At 37.1% G+C, this 22,167-nt stretch overlaps 1 protein-coding gene across 1 annotated transcript in view; it reads right to left on the bottom strand.

Annotated features, from left to right (window-relative positions):
• Positions 1-296: 296 nt before the first annotated feature.
• Positions 297-22,167, bottom strand: part of ALDH1A2 (aldehyde dehydrogenase 1 family member A2) — a 54,960-nt gene continuing 33,089 nt past the window's right edge. The window contains exons 6-13 of the mRNA XM_089667728.1: positions 21,548-21,676; positions 21,309-21,422; positions 12,378-12,480; positions 11,486-11,670; positions 10,387-10,551; positions 8,022-8,179; positions 5,055-5,129; positions 297-2,345 (exon numbers count right to left, since the gene is read on the bottom strand). Of these exons, the coding sequence (XP_089523854.1) occupies positions 2,273-2,345; positions 5,055-5,129; positions 8,022-8,179; positions 10,387-10,551; positions 11,486-11,670; positions 12,378-12,480; positions 21,309-21,422; positions 21,548-21,676 (1,002 nt within the window). The 3' untranslated portion in view covers positions 297-2,272. The remainder of the gene's footprint in view (positions 2,346-5,054; positions 5,130-8,021; positions 8,180-10,386; positions 10,552-11,485; positions 11,671-12,377; positions 12,481-21,308; positions 21,423-21,547; positions 21,677-22,167) is intronic.

Below are 22,167 nucleotides of genomic sequence, written 5' to 3'. Positions count from 1 at the left end.
TGGGATTTCCTCACTGCTGGGTCTGAAGGGTGTACTGACGTAAATGATACAGTATACATGTATGTGTTTGCCATGCTTCATGGTGACACAAATGTATGCAATGTTTAGGTCTTGGTAGACTAAGCCAGCCTATTGACTTTCAATTGCTTTTCCCTACTGCCTACTCACTACATGGTGAGCATTGGAAAGCTAGGGGAAGCACTTTCTGAAGTATCATTGAGTTTGGACTTGCTTCTACATTTAGTGCATAGGTGAGCATTGCCTAGCAGTGTTGTAAGAAACCACACAGAGACCAATCAGTTAACTGAAATTTTAATGGAAAAAAAATAGAAAATATTAATATCCTTTACATTTTAATAGCTGTACATACATGAATTATGATCAAGCAAAACATGCATGTTGATTTTGCAATATTTTGTGACATTCATCATTTATTATAAAACGGTCAAAGTCTCATTGGCTTGCATATAAGTTACTTTTCCCCAGCCCTATACATTAAAACATCTGCAAAACTACCCTTTATAAATATCAATCTCTCTGGGCATTGTAGGTAAGTGAATTTGTAAATCACAGACTTAAAGCACTGTTTTTTTCAGTTAACATGAGGTATGGTTAAAAAAAAGAAAAAAAAATGTCTGTCACCTGTAAAGCCCATATATGATTGTTTTTAGGATTCTTAACCACTAATTATGCGTGTACCATGAGACTACCTGCTAAGATCATAATGCCGCTATCACACAACTACAATACTCTATCATGGTCCATTCATATTTTCTTGTTGCTAGGGTTTAAGCAGACATTATCTGAATATGTCATTATTAAGGAACCAATATCCCCATGAGAATTTTAGAGCAAACATGCAACTGTTATCATAATTCATGGCTATCACATCTCAGTAGACATCAGGTACATTTAAAACACTGTGGACCACCATAAACATCTTACTCAAATGCAATATACCATGAATATTACTGGTTAAGTTGAGGGCTGCATTTTAACAATCCTCTAATTTAGATTTTGAGAATAACATTAGTGTTGCAGGGCACCTACATTGCATGCATCTAGAGAAAGGCAGATTATATAGTTGTGTAAAGCAAAGACATAGAATAAAATACATATATATTTATATACACGCACATGCAGCACATATTTAAAGTTATTGCAGACAGATTAGGAACAGGAAGACACTTAACCCTGCCCTCATTACAATTTAAAGCAAATATATACAAAGCTAAAAACTCAACCTATAAACTTATAAAACAAAGTCAAAAGAGAAAGCCTTTATGAGTAGGAGTACAGTAACTTTAAATCTGAATGGTTTTTTTTTTTTTTAGTTTTAAGGTCTCCTACAGTGCTCTATAATGGATCCTCTTAAAAGCAGAACTCTTCCAGATTTTATTAGCCATTTTTCAAGTAAACATTTAAAATGTCCAAAAAATGAAACATCTGCTTGATTTATCTAGTGTCCGGTTTATTGAGCAATAAAGCCAGTAATGGAAGCTTTAATATATCATTTAGAATGCTAAGGCCTAACATAGGGCCTTCAGAGTAATCAAGAACAGGAACTACTAGAGAAAGCCCCTGCCCTCCCACCTCCTCTTTCATTTTAAGACCATAATTTGTAATAAGAATCTTACAATTAAAATCCAGTTTAAAAAACATTGGCTAGATCACAGGAAAGTTCAGGGTTCTTATAAATAGGGTAAGTTATCTGGCTTTGAATCTCGACGTTATTATTTTTGTATACACATAAGTGTAAACTTGGCCAAAAGTGGCAAAATCTGGAAGACTGCAAAATGTCCAATGACCAACATGCTAGCAGAAAAAATATCAAATATATTAGACACGTCAAAGAGCTAGAAGACCTATCTACAAGCTTTTACGCAAAAAAAAGTATTTTTTCTTTGCATTACCTATCTAACAACCTCAATACAAAGTTCATCTATTGTAGATGGCAGTAATTTGGCTCCCTTATGTATTAGATTGAGTATATCAAAGACCTAAGGCTGGCTAATACATATTGTCCAGGTTTTACCTGGTAGATACAGAAACAGCATAAAGAGGTCATTGTATAATACATTCTGCTTCTGAGTAGTGGTCTAAATAAACTTGACAGAAGGTGTCAGATATTCTACAAAAAGAGCTTATCCCTAGATATATCTTAACCTTCATCCAGTCAGCATCAGTAAAGTTGTCTAGAATACCAACATCTTAGTTCTTTTTAGCGAGCAATGGTCATCTTTATTATAGTATGCTGGCTTTCATAAACTTGTTAGGAATTCTTCTGTGGGATCTTTATGGTCACTGTCTTTGCTTCTGTGTATTCCCGCAATCCATATTCACCCCTGAAATAAAGAAAAACAAATAAGAAATTATGGGCTTAAGATTCAGTTAAACTGCAAAGTAAAAAAAAAATCAAAGTGACATCCCAATATAAAGTGTTTTATTAAAGACAGAGACATTTGGATTGCTATATGATAGCTTAAAATCTGTACATGCCAGAATGTTTCAACTATGGAAGTAAAATATGGGACATTTATTTATTAAAAATGTAATGCACTATTTTCTAGCATTACTTTCTCCTGACCACTCAACTCTCTTTGTCACTTACCCCTGATGCCTGAACTCTCTGCATTACTTACTTCTAACCTCTGCACTCTGTACGTTACTTACACCTGGCTCCTGCACTCTCTGTGTTACTTTCTCCTGATCTCTGCACTCTCTGTGCTACTAAAGTTGGCCATAGATAAGGAGAATTCGGACAAAAATTCTTAGAAAAGAATGTTCTAAGAAAGTTCATTAATTTTTCTAATCATTAGTGGATCAAATCAATGTTTGTTTTCAACTGCTGTAATGAGAAAATTCAAAGGAACAGGATGGAACATTTTTTCGGACTAATGAATTTCTAACAGTGTATGTGGCCTTTGTTCGATAAAGTCCATTCATTCCAAAAAGCAAATAATACAAGCAAACAAAATATTATAAACAATATTCAAATGTTCTGAGAATTTTCATACATATTTTGGTAAGACTTTTCCTAAAAATTTTCCTTCGAAATTCTATCTATCTATGTCCAGCTTTACACTTGACCTCTGCACTCTATGTGTTACTTACTCCTGATCCTTGCACCCTGTATATTACTTACGCCTGACCCCTGCACTCTGCGTTTTATGCATTTGTGACCCAGAACAGAGTATGTTCAGGCTTTATTTAACGTCTTAGGTTTGTCAAACCTCACTGTTGCCACAATTTGCTCTGGTGCACATTGCTGCACTAATTCTCTTTTGCTTTATTTTCTTTACATATCTTCCTCTTGTACCAAAAGTCTGTTTTTGGGCATGTTACTAATGGGGCATGTTAATAATGGGGGAGTAATTTTATAGGTGTGGCTACAAATGGGGCCATTTTGTGGCTGTGGTTAAAAGTGGGTATGGTCAGTAGGGTGTCCCCACATTTAATTTTCAAAATCTGGTAGCCTTAACTTAATAAGTGAATGAAAGGTGCAATAAAGTAGACATTTACTTTGCAGAGAATAACAAATCATGTGCAAGGAAAATGAAAAAAAATTCTGTTTGAACATGAACATGTTCTACTCCTTCAGTAAATCAACCCCACTGTTTTCATAGTTCTTATTTAAGGGTTTGGCAACCCAAACAACCGTTACTATCGAGACACACAAAGAGCTTGCTAAAGGTTTATACAACCAAGCCTTAATGTAAATATAAAGACAAAAACTGACTGTGGGTCTACTGTGCCCAGTTTCTGACTGTAGGTTCCCCTTTTATTATATTTAGCTACTAGAGAAAACCTAATTTATAATTTTTTTTATAGTAGAAATATTGGAGTTGATTTACTAAAGACAAATAGACTGTGCACTTTGCAAAGTGCAATAGCATTCTGCAAGTGCAGTTGCTCCAGAGCTTAGTAAATCCGGTAAAGCTTCCCTTTGCCAATAATACCCAATCACATGCCAGGAAAATAAAAAACAGCATTTGTGCTTGCACACGATTAGATGAAGGAAGTCAGCAGAGCTTCTGCTCATTTACTAAGTTCTGGAACAACTGCACTTGCAGAGTGCAATTGTACTTTGCAAATTGCAGTTTAATTGCCTTTAGTAAATCAAACCCATAGTCAATTAATAATTGACTAGCTTGTGCAGGGGATAGTTGGAACACAATGGCAGAGATTTACTAAAACTGGAGAGTGCAAAATCTGGTGCAGCTCTGAATAGAAACCAATCAGCTTCCAGGTTTTATTGTAAAAGCTTAAAAGAACAAGCTGAAGCTGGAAGCTGATTGGCTGCCATGCACAGCTGCACCAGATTCTGATCACTCCAGTTTGAGTAAATCTACTCCAATGTGTGATATTGAGACCTTATATTGCAAACCTAGGTATAGACACTATAAACATATTCCAACTTACCAAACTTCTGGGCTATGTCCTGTCCAACTGCTATTCCCCTGTCCAGTAAGAGCAATTCAGAGGCCATTATGGCTATTTTTATTGTACAGGGTGCTGACAGGTGGAAGAAGAGTAGCCCTGAAGTCAGAAACAAGCCTCTAATAACAAAAAAGAAAACATAACCAGAAAGTAACAAAAAAAGTATGTTTTCTTGCTAGTAAAGTTAATAGCAGATGCCTTTTGGTGACTGCTCGTAGGCTGGAGTTTTGCATTCTCTGAAAAGTATATTCTCTGATCAAGTTGCGATGGATGGTTCCATTCCAAGACTCATGTACTATGTGCTGTTCTTGTGTAGTGGCTCCATGACTACATTTAGTTTGGTTGCCCCAGAGTTAAATGCGGAAAATGGTTTGGGGAATGGATTCTTTAACTGCAGCCTCTTGACTCAGGTGTTTGGCTTTAGGAGAGATGTTCTTTACATGTATTTTTATAAATAACTACATATGTTACAGTGGTAATGCCATATTTGACATGAAAAGGTTGACACTAACACCTGAATACATGTGAAAACAATTTCTTGTATAAAATGGCAAAGTACTGTCATTCATATATAGAACGTGATGATTTCATAAGATATTTAAAAGTGAACTTACATTTCTCTTCCATTTCCAGACATTTTGTATCCTCCAAATGGGCTTTGAGCATTTAAAGCATTGTAACAATTTATCCTGCGTTAGGAAAATATGCACATTTAGTTTGCATGAAAACTATATTACTTGCAAATTTTCAGAGGCTAACAGTTCCACATACTCTAAATATATTGTTTAGCACTCGCCTCTAAACATTCATCATTGTACTGGGAAAATGTCTAGTCAACTCAATACACATTAGCAGGACAGGATTTAGTTGCTAAAATACACATCAGTTGACCAGTGGTACAATACACATGGGAATTCATTTATAAACATCAAAGTGTTGTGTATTGCAGCTAAATTTAAGGTGATATTTATCCAAAGAGAATTTCTGGTGAATAAATGAAAATTTTTCAAGGTATTAAACTTTAGAGTTACAGGATTGGTCTTTTTTTGTGCATTCTTTGCCATGCCTGGAGGATATCTCTAATCGGAGTAAACAATTTTTTCTGGTATACTTAGCAGATAGCCTGTGTAATTAAAAAAGAAATACAGCCTTACAATTTGTGTTAAAAATAGAGTTTTTAGTGCACAACATTTGCAAATATACAGTATGTGGAAACCCCACTGCCTTGTCTGATCCCCTCTGTAAAAAGCAGTCTTCTCTTTAGACTATGAGAGCCTCCATGCTGGAATCTACTTTATATAGCAATTGATAAATAGCTATAATAAACCCCACGAGATATGGTAATGATTAAAGAACTAATTAAATCAAACTTCAAATCAATTTTGTGATTTTTTTAAAGATAATTTTTACTTATTTCAACTCATTGGATCTTTAGCTTCATATTATTGCTCAAGACTAAAATAGTGTTTAGTTAGCTTAGTGAATAAATTGCATCTATGTTAACCTAAACATGAGCAAGGCAAAATACTTTTTTTTATTCTCCAACACACTATTCGCTACTCAAAATAATCTGTTTTCCTTTTAATTTATGCTGTTTGCATCCATAATTGTTAAGGGTTGGAATGCTACTAAATTATTTTTTACGATACGTCCCATGCACGATTATTACACCACACTATATTATTGTATAGTGTAATATATATATATATATATATATATATAAAAATAATGTATATTATACTATACAATAGCATATTATTAACTTTATTACCTTTATATATATGAATTGCCAACAAATTAAAAGTATATGTATAGCATATTTAAAGCATAGCTAACCCAGGGCAATAATTTATCACAGCTGACCAATCTTCAGAATTAGTGGCTGCATTAGTTTTTTTATATACGGTTTTAAAATATTTTTTTTAAACCTGGTATTCCAGCCAGTAACACATTCTGTCCTAGGGTGACAACATTCATTCAGTGAACTGTGTTTAGAGCCATTGTTGCCACCTTAAAGTGACACTAAAGCTTAATTTTTTAAAAATAACAAACACATCTATACTTACCTGCTCTGTGCAGTGATTTTGCACAAAGCAGCACCGATCAGGGGTGGACTGACCATTTGAAAACTCGGGCACTGCCTGAGGGCCCGGAGTCAGTAGGGGGCCCCATGAGATGCCCCTGGTACCTTTTTCATAGGCTTTTTTGAGTTTGGGCAAGAGCACAGGGGCCCCATGATCCCCTATTGCCCGGGGGCCCCATGAGTTGTTAGTCCGCCCCTGGCACCGATCCTCTTCTTTTCGAGTCTCTGCCGGCACTCCTAGCTTCTCCCACTCAAGCAGTGCCCCCAGGAAAAGCTGCTCAACCTCGAGCCACTGCTCTCTCCTCATTGGCTCACTGGCTGTGATTCAAGCAGCAGGAGCTGTCTTGGCAAATAAGGAGGAAGAGTCCCCGGACAGCAGAAGCTGTTGAGAACATCGCTGTATCGGAGGGGGCTCAAGTAAGGATTGGGGAGGGGGAGCTGTGGGACCACTCAACACAGAGGGTTTTTTTACCTTCCTGCATAGAATACATGAAGGTAAAAAACTTTGAGCCTTTAGAACCACTTTAAGGCGGGACTCAAAAACCACCCCATCTCCCTTTCTCCATAACATAGGGAAGGGGAGCTGTATTCCTCAACAATAGCAGGGAGCAATGTAACTAACAGAAATGCAGCATAGATAGAGAGCATAGGAAGTTACATCTTACAACATTTTTGACAAGCCTAACAGGCACTTATTCACCAGATGTAACAAGGAGCTTTCAATAGTATATTTAAGAGACTAAATAAGAGAAATTCATTGTTAGTGTTTAAATACCCTTTAATTGATTAATTCTGCTCCAGGGGCGGACTGACCATTTGGAAACTCGGGCACTGCCCGAGGGCCCGGGGTCAGTAGGGGGCCCCATGAGATGCCCTTGGTACCTTTTTCATAGGCTTTTTTGACTTTGGGCAAGGACATAGGGGCCCCATGAGTTGTCAGTCCGCCCCTGTTCTGCTCTTTCCTTACTAGTGATGGGGGCAAAATTCAGAACGTCAAGAGCTCCAGTCTTAGTTTGAGGTTCTGCTGAAATGTCCTTGCAGCAGTTTCATTTGTATTTTTACTATAAAATTCAGAATATAGTTGTTATTAAATAGCTCCTTGGGCTATATGCAGCATAAATAGCACTGTAGCTAAAAACAAAAAGCTGACGTCATATATGCTTTAATTAGGCTTCTTTGCTATTAAAGTATTTTCATGGACTCAGAAAAGGCCATATTGATCTATATAAAAATGCCAAAGGAAGAAATCCAAATCAGCCTGTATTTTTATTTAAGAAACTGCATTTTGAAAAAGACCGATATTGCAGGATCTTAAAGTTTTTTTTCATATTTAGTAAGGTTTACATTAATTTAAAGTTAGATTGTATTGGATATATAATTGTTTGTCCATTTGTTTATATTAATTGTTATGATAATGCATAATAAAAAAAATCAATACAGCATAAGAACAAAAATTAATTTAAAAAGTTGGAAAATAAAATCTAGAGGTTTTTCTTACCACACTGTTCCAGCCTGCATTGCAGAGGAGACCGTAAGGGCCTTGTTAATATCATTGGTAAATACAGCTGCAACTAGCCCAAAGTCAGAATTGTTGGCTCTTTCAATAACTTCCTCCATCGTTTTAAACCTTAATATTTGTTGGACAGGCCCAAATATCTAAAAGGAATGTTTTTGTTTAAAAAATAAGTGTCTTTTCTTTTACAATGTGTAATTTCCATATACAATTTACTAACTACACAAGCATTCCTGGACATATATGGTTAAAGAGATCCCAAAAAGATGCATAATTACTGCAATAATTGTATCATTTTTAAACTGAGTAGATTCATTAACATAACACTGAAAACTCTCCAACACATTCTGGTACATGGTATATATTTTATTTCAGGATTCAAAAGAAACAATTACTCAGGGAGCTCATGTACTGTGATTACAGTGTGAACCAAAAATACACTATAATGCCAAAAGTATTGGGACACCTGCCTTTACACACGCATGAACTTTAATGACATCCCAGTCTTAGTCCGCAGGGTTCAATATTGAGTTGGCCCACCCTCTGCAGCTATAACAGCTTCAACTCTTCTGGGAAGGCTGTCCACAAGGTTTTGGAGGGTGTCTATGGAAATGTTTGACCATTCTTCCAGAAGCGCATTTGTGAGGTCAGGCACTGATGTCGAATGAGAAGGCTTGGCTCGCAGTCTCCGCTCTAATTCAACCCAAAGGTGTTCTATTGGGTTAAGATCAGGACTCTGCAGGCCAGTCAAGTTCCTCCACCCCAAACTCGCTCCATGTCTTTATGGACCTTGCTTTGTGCACTGGTGTGCAGTCATGTTGGAACAGGAAGGGGCCATCCCCAAACTGTTCCCACAAAGTTGGGAGCATGAAATTGTCCAAAATGTCCTGGTATGCTGATGCCTTAAGAGTTCCCTTCACTGGGACTAAGAGGCCAAGTCCAACCCCTGAAAAACAACTCCACACCATAATCCCCCCTCCACCAAACTTTACAGTTGGCACAGTGCATTCAGGTAAGTATCGTTCTGGCAACCGCCAAACCCAGACACGTCAATTGGATTGCCAGACAGTAAGCGTGATTTGTCACTCCAGAGAACTTGTCTCTACTGCTCTAGAGTCCAGAGGCGGCGTGCTTTACACCATTGTATTTGACACTTTTCATTGCATTTGGTGATGTAAGGCGTGCATGCAGCAGCCATAGAAATCCATTCCATGAAGCACGCTACACACTGTTGTTGTGCTAATCTGAAGGCCACATGAAGGTTGGAGGTCTTTAGCTATTGACAGTTGACGACTTTTGTGCACTGTGCGCTTCAGCGTGCACTGACCCCGTTCTGTCATTTTACGTGGCCTACCACTTCATGGCTGAGATGCTGTCGCTTCCAGTTGCTTCCACTTTGTTATAATACCACTAACAGTTGACCATGGAATATTTAGTAGCAAGGAAATTTCACAGATGGACTTATTGCACAGGTGGCAACCTATCAAGGTGCCACACTTGAATTCACTGAGCTCCTGAGGATGACCCATTCTTTCAAAAATGTTTGTAGAAGCAGTCTGCATGCCTAGGTGCTTGATTTTATACACCTGTGGCCATGGAAGTGTTTGTTACACCTAAATCCAATTATTTAGAGAGGTGTCCCAATACGTTTGGCAATATAGTGCATATTGGTAGGTGTCAATACACAAATATACTGCAACCATATTGAAAAGAAATTGTGAAGAGAGACACTATCTTACAGGTACCGAATCAAATTTTAATTAAAGTTTTCCAGAATACTGATTAAAAATTTAGTTAAAAGTACCACGTCCCCGTCAAACTCCCCTTCCCTCCTCATCCCAATGAACCCTACAAAATGAAAAATAGACCAAAATGAAAGAGCAAAAACCACCTCATATCCCACCATCCTGCCATAGAAATAATGGGAAATAAAAATAAAAAGGGTCAATGAATCATTGCCTCTTTTTATTATTTCTATGCCAGGAGAACACACTTTGGTGATGGAGTGTTTTTTTTTTAATCTTTCACTTTTCATTATTTTTTATTTTTCTGACGTTTTGTGGGAATGGTAGGGTTCATGGGGTTGGGGAGGGAAGGGAAAGTTGAGGGAGACTTGGAATTTTATATTCAATTTGTAATGAGTATTTAATTTCAGTCAGTGGTTGCTTATAATTTAATATACTACTCTTAATGTCCCTACTATAGAAACGATGGATGGACATACTAGGGTTTGAAAGGTAAACTTGGATTGTGGAACATGTGGAAACATGTACTAGATTTTGTGGGAACCCTATTGATATACACTATATATATATTTATTGTTGTGAATTGTCCTTGTGGCACACCTTACCTCCTCTTTTGCAATTCTCATGTCATCTGTCACGTTGGAAAAGACAGTAGGCTCTATGAAGAGTCCTTTCCTTCCCAATGGTTTGCCACCACATTCCAATTTGGCACCTTCGGCAATACCACTCTGAATCAGTTCCAAGATTTTATTGTACTGCTTCTTATCAGTCTTCAGAAGGAAAGAAAAAGCAAAAAATATGTTTATTAATATATACAGTTATACAGTAGAAGGCTGGAGAAGTTAAAAATACAAATGATTCATAAGGTTTTACTTATCTACTTAAAAAAGTCTACTCAATAGATAGAAGTCTGTTATACCTGACTTACCATTGCAAGAGGGCAATGAGTCTACAGTCTTCTATGTTAATACCAGAACATCTGCACTGCATTGATGTTTCAAGAGGGTGAAACTCCATAAAAATGCCAGCCTAAAGATGAAGAGGTCTCCCCCTGCACCTCACAATAATGTGTGGGAATGTAAAGGGAGTAACTTTTTTACCCATTATTGGGTAAGTAATCTGCTATTCCTTATCCTGGTGGTGTAGTAATGGAATTAATGCGACCTGGCCAATTAATGTAGCACATAAAGAACCCCACATTGTTATATCTCCTCTAGGCCTTTAACAAAGGGAACTGAAGGTATTACCTGGGGAAAAAGGGCATATAGGCTGGTATCACCTGCATGTGCACACTGGGCTGTTATCCAAACAAACTTTTGGTAAATATTGTAAAAATTAAAAAAGGTAAAGAAGTAATAAAAAAATTGGTTTACCATGTTGGTATCTTTAGGGGGTGGGCATGACTTGTGGATCTGGTTGTATCTACCAATATCCATTATGTATGAATCAATTCAATCTATATCAGATCTTAAGTGGCACCAATAATAGATAAATCTATATCTTCATTAATGACTTATATCAAAGTATACAGCACTCTACTGTAAATATTCAATGAACACTTCTTGTGAAACCCCCCCTGACTATATTCTCTAGTTCCCTATGTTAATTTAACTGTCAGCCAAAAATCAATGCAAGTCCTTTGAAGGAATGATCAGTCTTATATTAACAGATGTGCAAACTGTTATGCCATTAATTTCTTAATACCTGTGGGCCTTGTTCTGTCGTTGGATCAAAAGGACTCCCAACTACTCTCCTCTTTGCACGTTCAACACTTCTCCGAACAAATTCATCATAGATCGACTCCTCAACAAATGTTCTGGAGCCTGCAGTACAACATTGTCCTTGGTTGAAGAAGACACCTTGGTGTGCTTGTTCCACTGCATAGTCCACTGCAAGAGATATAGAAATACCAAAATGATCAGGAATATGTATAAAAATATGCATTGTGAAATAAAAAGAGATCCACCAGCCAGCAAGCAGGACATAAGGGACGTAAAGGAGCATAAGAACAGTGATGAGATCATCCCTCTGGTCAACACATGTGCATGCAGCCAAGCCTAAAGGGCTTCTTTTACATGCCCTCCCCGTCTCAGACGACAGAATTACAGGTGACTGATATTAAAACAAATTCATGTCCCTACATTAGTTACATTAAAAAAATAAATGTAACATTTTTAATACACATAGAACCATATTAACTAATTATTTTTTATATGCATTGATTTCAACTTTGAGAGGTTCAGTTGATGTTCTACTAATATAAGAATGGAGAAAACGTGTGACCTAAGCATCTCTGACTATTAATTGTAGGTACCAGACATTACTGGATACTACATTAGTTCTAACCAAGTGTACAAAATGTTTAAAGAATGATCACCATGCATTAGCAAATAAAAAATATAGCAATATAACATTAAAAAAGTTTAAGGAATGATCATCATTCAGGAACAAAGGTTATACACCTTACAGTATTTCCTGTGTTATTACCAGAAAAGGAATACAATTATATTACTAAATGTTTTAGATCCCATATGTTTAAGCCCAACCCAATCTGCCCAGTCTCTACCAAACCAAAAAGACTTCAATATACACTTACGGTCTGCATCTGGAAAAATAATGTTAGGACTCTTTCCCCCTAATTCAAGGGTCACTCTTTTCAGATTGCTTCTTCCTGCTGCTTCTTGGATCTGTTTTCCAACCTAGAATTAAAAGAAGGAGTTAATACAGACAAAACAGTAGTAGTAAAATGTGCAAAATGTAACATTATTGCCTTTCAAATAAATAAGTAACCGACTTAAATCACTTTGTGAATTTCCTATTTTTACAAAGTTTGGGTTTAGTATATTCAGATAAGCCAAAAAGACCTATGGACATAACCATAGTCATAACACTAGCACTACATCTAAACTAGGGTATAGGATGGGGGTGGGAGAGTAATACAGGCTTTTATCATAATAACCCACTTAGTACTGTGGAAAAGGGGACACAATTGTAGTATTTGTTATTGGGGCTATGCCTATTTGACATGTTTGTAGACCATTCTTGAGTTAAGAGCACTATAACTAAAATAAAATTAAAAGGCACAAAAGTTTGCTAAAAGTGTTTCAAACTAAAAGCACATTATTCTAGTGAGATTTTCTTTATAACGCTATAAACATCGTTTAAATTTTCTACTTTTATTTTATATATCTTAAAAAGCCTTTAACAATTTAACCATAAATATATTATTGTTCTGTTTTCAGTCCAGAGTATATGGTGGTAGGGTCGATTTTACGTTACAGGTTTCTGTCTTCCCTCTAACTATACTTTATAAAAGTAAATGTACACTAAAGAAAGAAATCAAACAGGACATGTGAAAGCCTTATTTCCAGTCCTAGCTATGAGGATTAGTAGATAATTGTGCCAGGTATGGTTCCATTTCTGACCTGAAATTGGATTCTTTTACCATGGTTTTCTTTAGGCCCATAATATGAAATTGCTTAGTAAAGGGTTATATTATCCCGTATTTTATTTTCTTCCTTTCTCATAAATCTATTTCATATACTCCCTGCTTGTAGAAATATATAAACTTTATTAACAGAAGTCATTTCTAAGACCATGAAATGAACTAATGGAAGTGTATTATATTTAGAGAAAACAGAGCTCAGTGCAACCTATGAAAAGCACACATGAAATAGGCAGTAAAGTGTTTATTACAGAGAAGTGAACATAGTAGGCCAACATCCCCGCTATTTGCAGCCTTTTTAGAAAGTACAATATTAGCAAACAACATAATGGTGTTTATCTATTAAAGGCAAATAGACTGTGCACTTTTCAAATGCAGGTGAATTGATTTTCCCCAGAGCTTAACTGGTTGACGCCAACAGTACGCAAATATGTGTCCTCTTGGCGGCTCGCTACTTGCAATAGGGACCATTATGATCACGTGACCGCTGCTACAGCCAATCACATGATCACATGACCTTAAACCCCACCTCGTGAAGTCACAAACCTCTTAAAGGGCTAGGAGGCGCTGGCATCAAGGGGTTAATGAATGTTGTGAAGATTCACTTTGTAGAGAATACCCAATAAGGTGCAAGGAAAATTAAAAAAATATAATTTTTGCTTGCACATGTTTGGATGATGGAAATCAGCAGAACCTCACCACATTTACAAAGCTCTAGGGAAAATGAGTGCAACTGCACTTGCAAAGTCTATTTGCCTTTAGTAAATCAAACCCAATGTTGCATGGATACCAAACTAGTTGGATGGGCAAATGCTAGCTTAAGATACTTTTATCATACATTGGGGTTGATTTACTAGAACTGGAGAATGCAAAATCTGATGCAGCTCTTCATAGAAACCAACCAGCTTGCAGTTTTTTTTTTTTTGTTAAAGCTTAATTGAACAAGCTGAAGTTAGAAGCTGGTTGGCTACTGTGAGAGCTGCACCAGATTTTGCCCTTTCCAGTTTTACTAAATCAACCCCAATATCTATTCTGGTGGTCATGAGCATGCCTATAAATCCCTCGTAATCTAGATGACCAACAGTTACCCTGTTTGGCTATATTGGATGGGATTGGCTACCTGATTGCTGGTTAAGTCTGTTGGTTGATGGCAATTAAAATGAAAACTGTAAATTTGTTTCAAGCATGTAGGATGCTAATTACCTAGTAAGCAGCAAACTGCTGGAGAGGCACTTTCAGCTGCAATGTTTCAAAATTTCTGGTTCTGCATAAACTAACAGTAGGCAAAGTAAATCAAAATCCAATTTAAACTATTCTCAAAGATTTGGATAACCTTATAGGTACTAGTTGTCAGATAGCAGGGTTGTAAGGACTGCACTGTATTTACCCCAATGGCACACATGTGTACTGATCAACTATGGGAATTTTATCTATTTTTTTTTTTTGTGCAAGAGCTATACTTAGTAACAGATGGTATAACAACACCTTTACTTTAACACTACAACTGTTGGGCCAGTAAGTACACCGAATGCTTCTACTGGAGGTTAAGCCTGGTTTTTAATGTATCCTGCTTCTGGCTCATTAGTTACCCAAAACATTGCACAACAGAGTTAAGAACTCATTATTTAGCCAGAGGTCAGAAGCTCTGTATATACTATACATGACATTAATCTCACTTAAGAAATGAAAGGGAAATCCTGCTGAGTAAATTAGAATCAGTGGTAATACAGCTGTTTGCTACAAACATTTGTTTGGCATTAAACTATTGCAATTCTCCTGTAGTGCACTTTGATGGCTTCACTTGTATCTAGTTGAGTAATGATGAGATCATAGTTTGTATAAAGAAAACACATGGCCAAGCATAACAGAACGTAAAAATAGGTTTAACAGTGTCTGCGTATACTTTTGTATCTAAATCAGCATTTACGGTACTTATTTTGTTTTGTGCTGTGAAAGCAAATTATAATACTGTCAAAAATGGCTCCTGTCAATATAGTCATTTTAGGAAAAAAAGTTGAATGTGTAATTAAGCTGTGATATTTGCCAAATACAAAGCACAGCCTCCTCACATTGCACAATAAAGTTAAGATGCAGTCTTCCACTAGGAAAGAAATAACTATTTCTTAGTAAACTGTATGTACATAATAGGGGATATTTACTAAAACTGGTGCACACAGAATCTGCAGCTGTTCATAGTAACCAATCAGCTTTTGGGTTTAATTGTCAAAGCTTAATTGAACAAGCTGAAGTTAGAAGGTGATTGTTTACTGTAAACCACTGCATGTGATTCTGTGTGCACCAGTTTTAGTAAATCTCCCCCACTGTCTGGAAACAAGATTCAGGAACCAGCAGATACTAGCCTGAACGTTACGTTCATTATTTTAGACTTGAATAAAGACATTTTTGATTTTTAAATTGGTGTCTCTACTTATCGCTTCACCTGATCTGAGCTATTAAAGCAAACTTGACCTGTAATGACCCCTCCCCCCCTTCCCAAAGGGTATAAATTAATGTTATCAATAACGTGCCAGCACTTCCCATCAGATCAATTCACTTGTGCGGATCTTAGGACCAGTCTGTATGCAAGACTCCATCAATGTATCTACAGTTATTACACCTGAGAATTTCCACTAGTAATGTATCTACAGTTATTACACCTGAGAATTTCCACTAGTAAGAGAAAATATTTGTCCTAGAATGGATCTTTTTACTCATAAGATAAATCAAGGCATCAGTAGAAAGCTCAAGATTTCTGTGATTAGACCAAGGCCACCATATTGTTAGCAAAACTGGAGCACTGTCAGTAAGCTTAGATAAATACAGCTACCCAGTAAAACAGCTTAAAAGTAAACTACACACAACAAGTATAACACATGAAATGTTTATATAGAGTTAAAACATTTCCTTGCATTTTAGTATCCACTTCTTTGGTCCTGTTGCAGCTTTATTAAGACCATAAATCATAGTCTTAATTTCCCTAATTAGTCATAATCAGGATTTCCCTTTCATGGCAATATGAACAGGTCCATAAAGCTATTTATGTGGTATTATGACCTGGCCCACAAAGCTTTCAGAGAAGTCCTTGCAATAACATAAGCAACCAACTTCCAAGTAATCAGTTTAGTAATCATTTACAATCCTTTCAAAACAAAGCATGGAGACTTCAGATAATCTCACAGTAAACCTGTGAAAACATCATGCACACTAATGTATTTTAAATATTCTGAACAAGCAGTAAAAGCACCTTAAAACAAGGTCTCAATCATCTCTGTATCTGTAAGCATTTTGAAGGAATTAATTTATGAAATTCACAACAGAGGCATTGGGGTTGATTTGCTAAAACTGGAGCGTGCAAAATCTGGTGCAGCTGTGCATTGTATTTAATCAGCTTCTAACTTCGGCTTGTTTAATTAAGCTTTGACAAAAAAACAGGAAGCTGATTAGTTTCTGTGCAGAGTTGCACCAGATTTTGCACTCTCCAGTTTTAGTAAATCAACCCTATAGTCTTTTTGTATGAGAACAGATATTGGCAGCCTACCAGCCCTTTAACATAAACAGTCAGCAGGGTGTTTCTAGTTTTCACATGGGTGGCCCAAGCAGAGCTGCCTGTCAGTTTTTCCGACAGATCTGAATGGAAGCTCCATGTTAGTCTATGCACAGATGAATGCAAATAGACTTGCATGCATCCATTTACAACCGACACCCCCAAGCCTGTCCAGGTCTGAAATAAAAGCAAAAAAGGTTTACATCTCTTTCCAGTGAAGGGATGTGTTGCCCTCTATTGTCTGTATTTGTAAGTGGCTGTGCTTGTAATTACCACATAAGTGGTTATAAACAGTTACTTCCTATTCCTGCTAGTTGGGTCAGAAAACCAGATTGGAGGACTGTGATATTTTATAAAGGGAAGTTTCCAGGAAGCAGATAGAGAACTGAGCTACATGACTTTTACACACAGAAGCTGATGCTGCTGTATTTTACCCAGACCAGAAGCAGAGACTATTAAGCAAGTATTCCTATATTCTAATAGTTTACTGCAGCTGCCCATAGCTTCTTGAGTGTGTATCTGAATCCTTATGATAATTGTTTCTTTGTCCTTATGTATAAGTGTATCTTGTTATTATCTCACATGCAGAGTGCCAGATAGCTTGGTGTGTGCTACTGTATGTGTGTAATGACCACCTTCTAGTATATTAGTAGGTGAACCTGTTCAAAGTTACATAGGTAGTCTGGCAGAAAAAAGACAAACGTTCATCCAGTTCAACCATTAAAAAAAAGTTATAATCTTACACCCACAGTTGATCCAAAGCAAGGCAAAAAAACCCCAGCAAAGCATGATCCATTTTGCTACTGCAGTGGCAATCAGATATTCCCTGGATCAACTTTACCTATAAATATTGGTATCCAGTTATATTCTGTGTACCCAAAAAAGAATCCAGGCCTTTTTTTAAACAATCCACCGAGCTGGCCAGAACCAACTCTTGAGGGAGTCTATTCCACAATTTCACAGCTCTCACTGTGAAGAAACCTTTCCATGCTTGGAGATTAATTTCTTTTCCTCCAAACGTAAAGAGAACCCCCTTGCCCTCTGTGATGACCTCAGGGTGAATAACTCTACACCGAGTTCAATATATAGTTTATATGCAGCTCATTGCAATATAGTTTATATGCAGCTCCTGTTAATTTAGTTTAGTTATCTTCTGTTCTGCGATTCTGTAGCTAGTTTTAGCTCAGGGTTCAGTAACCAGCATAGGCTAGAGTCAGATTAGGCATCCAAAAGCCACTTGATGGTTAGAGGTCTGGTTGCATGGCAGATTAGAAGCTACTAGGCACTAAGACACAGAGAAGACAGGCTGACTCTGCATTCCAATGCCACACCACAGCTTCTACTGGTGAGAAGCTGCATTCCAAGCTGGTTGGACTATGGTTGGAGGTTCTTCCAGTCAGTGCTGATCTTGTCTTCAGGTTTATGGAACCAAGACAAATGTCACATCACGATCATCCTCAGTGGTCCCTCCAACTGAACTTTGCTGCAATGTTCATCAGGAGGTATCTTTTTAATAGCTATGTATACTCAGGTATATATGAAAAATTGCATCAGGACTCTTGTTAGGCACTTCGCTGATAATACCTGTTTGTACATTGGATAGATGTATTATTATTAATATTTTCTTACATAAAGCTAGTGTTATTTCCATATTGGTGTGCATCTGTATACTTATGGTTACTGTTACATGCTGGTTGCACCAGTTCCTCTGTTCCTAATCATTTTGATTAGGTTACTGGTTACTTTCCCAGGAAAGGGATCTCCTCAGTTTACAGTGGCCTTTCCTGGGTGGAGGCACTGTCAACTTTATTATCACACTCACTGTTCCACTTAGCAAAGGTTCTAGTTCTCTTATTTACTCACAGGTTTAGTGTTATTTTCATACCCCCTCCCCAACAAAAAGAGGGCTACACAATTTTTTCAGATATAAACATGATGAATCTAAGGTAGTTTGATGTAAAAGGACGCATGCCCATTTACATCCACCTGCCCAAAGACTTAATGTCGGTTAATTAAAATCTTGGAGGGCAGAACTGAATGGAGACTAGACAGGGATGTCACAGAAGTGACATCTGTACTTTTCAGCTCCCCTGCTGATCAGAACAGACACAGCTGGTGTGAAGGGACCCTGAGAAACTGACTGAAAACTGACTTTAAAGTTTCTGTTGTGTTCTTTATGCAATAATACCTGTACACTAAAAGTAGCTAAAGAAGTTAGTGGTGACTCGTTGTAAAGCTTTTTTTTGCTGCTTGTTAACAATATGTAATTTAATGTCCATAGTCTGTGTACAGGTGCACTTTAAGCTTCAGGTAGCTTTTCTGCTTTTTGGTCAATGTTTTTTGTTGGTTTTGCCAAGCAATCACATCTCTAAAAACCAGGTACCTGCAGGACTTGCCAGCTCTGGAATTTACAAGTTGCAGCTTTAATGTGACAGTTGCTTGGACAGAAAATAAAACTGTCATAAGAAAGAAGGGGACCAGCTTTCTTTTCCTCAAATAATTTTTTTTTCATCAATTGAAAGTAAAGTCTTGTGTTTACAAATTGTTATTACAGTGAGTGTGTTTAAGATGTGATAATGTTGACCACTGTCACAGGAAATCTAGAATATGGAACAGTTTATGTTAGCCTTGCATTTAAAACTTCCATCTGTTCTTGCTTAGCATCTTAAGAGACCCCTTCTCTCATATTAGTGTTGCTTGCCACTTCCTATTACAAAGCCTGTTGTATTACTAGCTAAGAAGCTTCCCTTTAAAAAACTATGACAGCTTTTGATCTTTAAACCCTGTTAACTAGTTTCAGCTGAAACTAAATATTCTGTTATGGAGGAACTGTGGTCTGTAGTCTTGACACCAATGATTGCATTACAATTAAACACTTTACCAAAGCTAAATACTTTTTTGGACACTGGACAGAAAGAATCAGGAAATGTTGAAAGCGTTGTACTTTGTGGCTTCAAAAAAACAAAGTGTTTTGGCTTGGCATAGAGAAATGAAATGCTTAATTGCTATATTAACATGCACAGTTTTCCACCCCATAGTAAATGATGACAATGATTTTTTTCCTCAACTGTCATTCAGTAGAACTGAGTACTATTCGGTAACACATAAATAGTGTTTTTTTCTGATGTGGTCATTATGCAAATACATTTACTATCTACAAGTAAGCCTTTACACATCAATGTTCTTATATATCAGCTATGGTTGAGGCTATGTTTCAACTGTGAGCTAAAGCTTTGCTGAATTCCATCATCCAATCATGTTCAAGGAAAAATTGTGTTTTTTTTTCCTTGCATATGATTGGGTATTCTTTGCAAAGTGAGGTCAGGTTCATTTTAAAGTGGTTGTAAAGGCTCAAGGTTTTTTACCTTCATGCATTCTATGCATGAAGGTAAAAAACCTTCTGTGTGCAGCAGTGCCCCCAGCCCCCTCAATACTTACCTGAGTCCCATCGCAATCCATCGATGTGCATAACATCCTCAGCTGTCCCGGGTCTCTGCCTCCTCATTGGCTGAGAACGCAAGCCAGAGCCATTGGCTCCTGCTGCTGTCAATCACAGCCAGTCAGACAATAACGAGAGAGAGGGGGCAGGGCTAAATCACGGCTTTGTGTGTATATGGACACACGGAGCAGCAGCTTGGGAAAACGTCTCATCGGTTCTCCCAATAACAAGCTACACCTGACAGAAAGGGGACCTGAGAAGAGGAGGATCTGGGCTGCACTGTGCAAAACCACTGCACACAGCAGATAAGTATAACATGTTTGTTATTTTCCCCCCCCAAAAAAAGCAAACCTTTAGTATCACTTTAAGAGGTTCTGTTCATAGGTTTTCCACATAAAAGTAAGGCTGGCCATACATTATACAATTTTCTTGTACAATTTTCCTTTGGAATTACTAAAACCATATAATATGAGGTCAAATCTAAATACTTTCAATGTGTATGCACTCAGGCAGGCCTTTGCACTACATAGGTGAACGTTAATGCAAAGGAAATCGAATAAGAAAATTGTATAATGTATGGCCGGCTTAAATGCAATACAAAAGTAACTTGAAGCAGGTCTATGCAGCTCAGGGAAACTCAGAAGAAGCTTTAGGTAAATCCTTCAGCAGCCAAGAGGCAAATCAAAGCAACCCAAACCCAAGTGAAAGCAGTTCAGCGACACCTGAAAGCATACTGCATTTTACTTGCATCTCAGTCTGATGCCTTTGTAAATGAGCCATACGATTCCTGTAGAATGCCATGGTGTTTTCAGATAACTATGAGTAAATGGAAAATTATTGGATGAATGATTGGAAGTGGGTCTAAGATTGGTACTGAAAAAGAACCAGTATAAATATTTAATTCTAATGTAGCCAAAATCTACAATACTTTGGTGTAAGCTCATAAACCCATATAAGAGTTCTCATATGTGATCATTTACTCTAGTTTCTAAAAAAATAAATTAAGTTCACACTACAGTGTAGGATGGAAGACCATCCATTTAGAAAATAGTTGAGACATGAAGAAACATTGCGCTTCATGTACAGAAAATGTACATACCTCTGTAGAGCCAGTGAATGCAATTTTATCTATGTCAGGGTGAGAAGTTATCACTGCGCCTGCAGTTGGCCCATATCCTGGCAAAATATTCACAACTCCTGGTGGAAACCCAGCCTAGTAAAATAAAATTGAAAGGGAAAATGGTGTGTCAAAACTATCTGCATACATTTAATTTAAAGCTCTTAAGTTTAGCACTTGCAAAAGTAAATTATTCTAACTGCTGCTTTTTATTTCTTTACCTCTTTGATGAGCGCTCCCATGTAAAGTGCAGTGAGTGGTGTTTGTTCAGCTGGTTTAATCACCACAGTATTCCCACAGCAGAGAGCTGGTGCCACCTTCCATGCAAACATCAATAGGGGAAAGTTCCACTGCAAAACAACATCAACAATGTGCTTGATTTATGAAATTAATACAGGTTGTCAGCCTATCAAAGTAAATGTTCACTTTAAAAAATGAAGAGTGAATAAGGTGAAACTTGACTATGAATACCCAATTGGGTGCAATCAGAAAAAAACATGTTTTTCTAACTCATGTCTTGATATTCAATTTCTTTTTGTATTGGACAGGGCATGATTAAAACATCTGTCAGGTTTTTTTTGTTGCTCTCTGTGTCCCATTGGGGAGATTTCCCTTCACTTGTCTCACACACAACACGACACATCGGGAAATTAGATGAAATCTCTACAAAGTGTACAAAGTGAGGGGAAATCACTCCTTTACAATTATCACTGATGTTATAAGGTCTCCTCTCTATAGAACAATTTCATTTTTCCCAATAGTCACTAAGGACTAATAGGGTAGGTGAATCTGACAAAGGTTTTAACCCTACCCTACGATGTCCAAAACTACAACAAAAAAA

Source organism: Staurois parvus, unplaced genomic scaffold, assembly GCF_062004578.1.
Source record: "Staurois parvus isolate SC_StPar_1 unplaced genomic scaffold, SC_StPar_1.0 ptg000054l, whole genome shotgun sequence".
Taxonomy (NCBI): Eukaryota; Metazoa; Chordata; class Amphibia; order Anura; family Ranidae; genus Staurois; species Staurois parvus.
The sequence above is the reverse complement of the archived record's forward strand: the minus strand, read 5'-3'. Positions and strand labels throughout refer to the sequence as shown.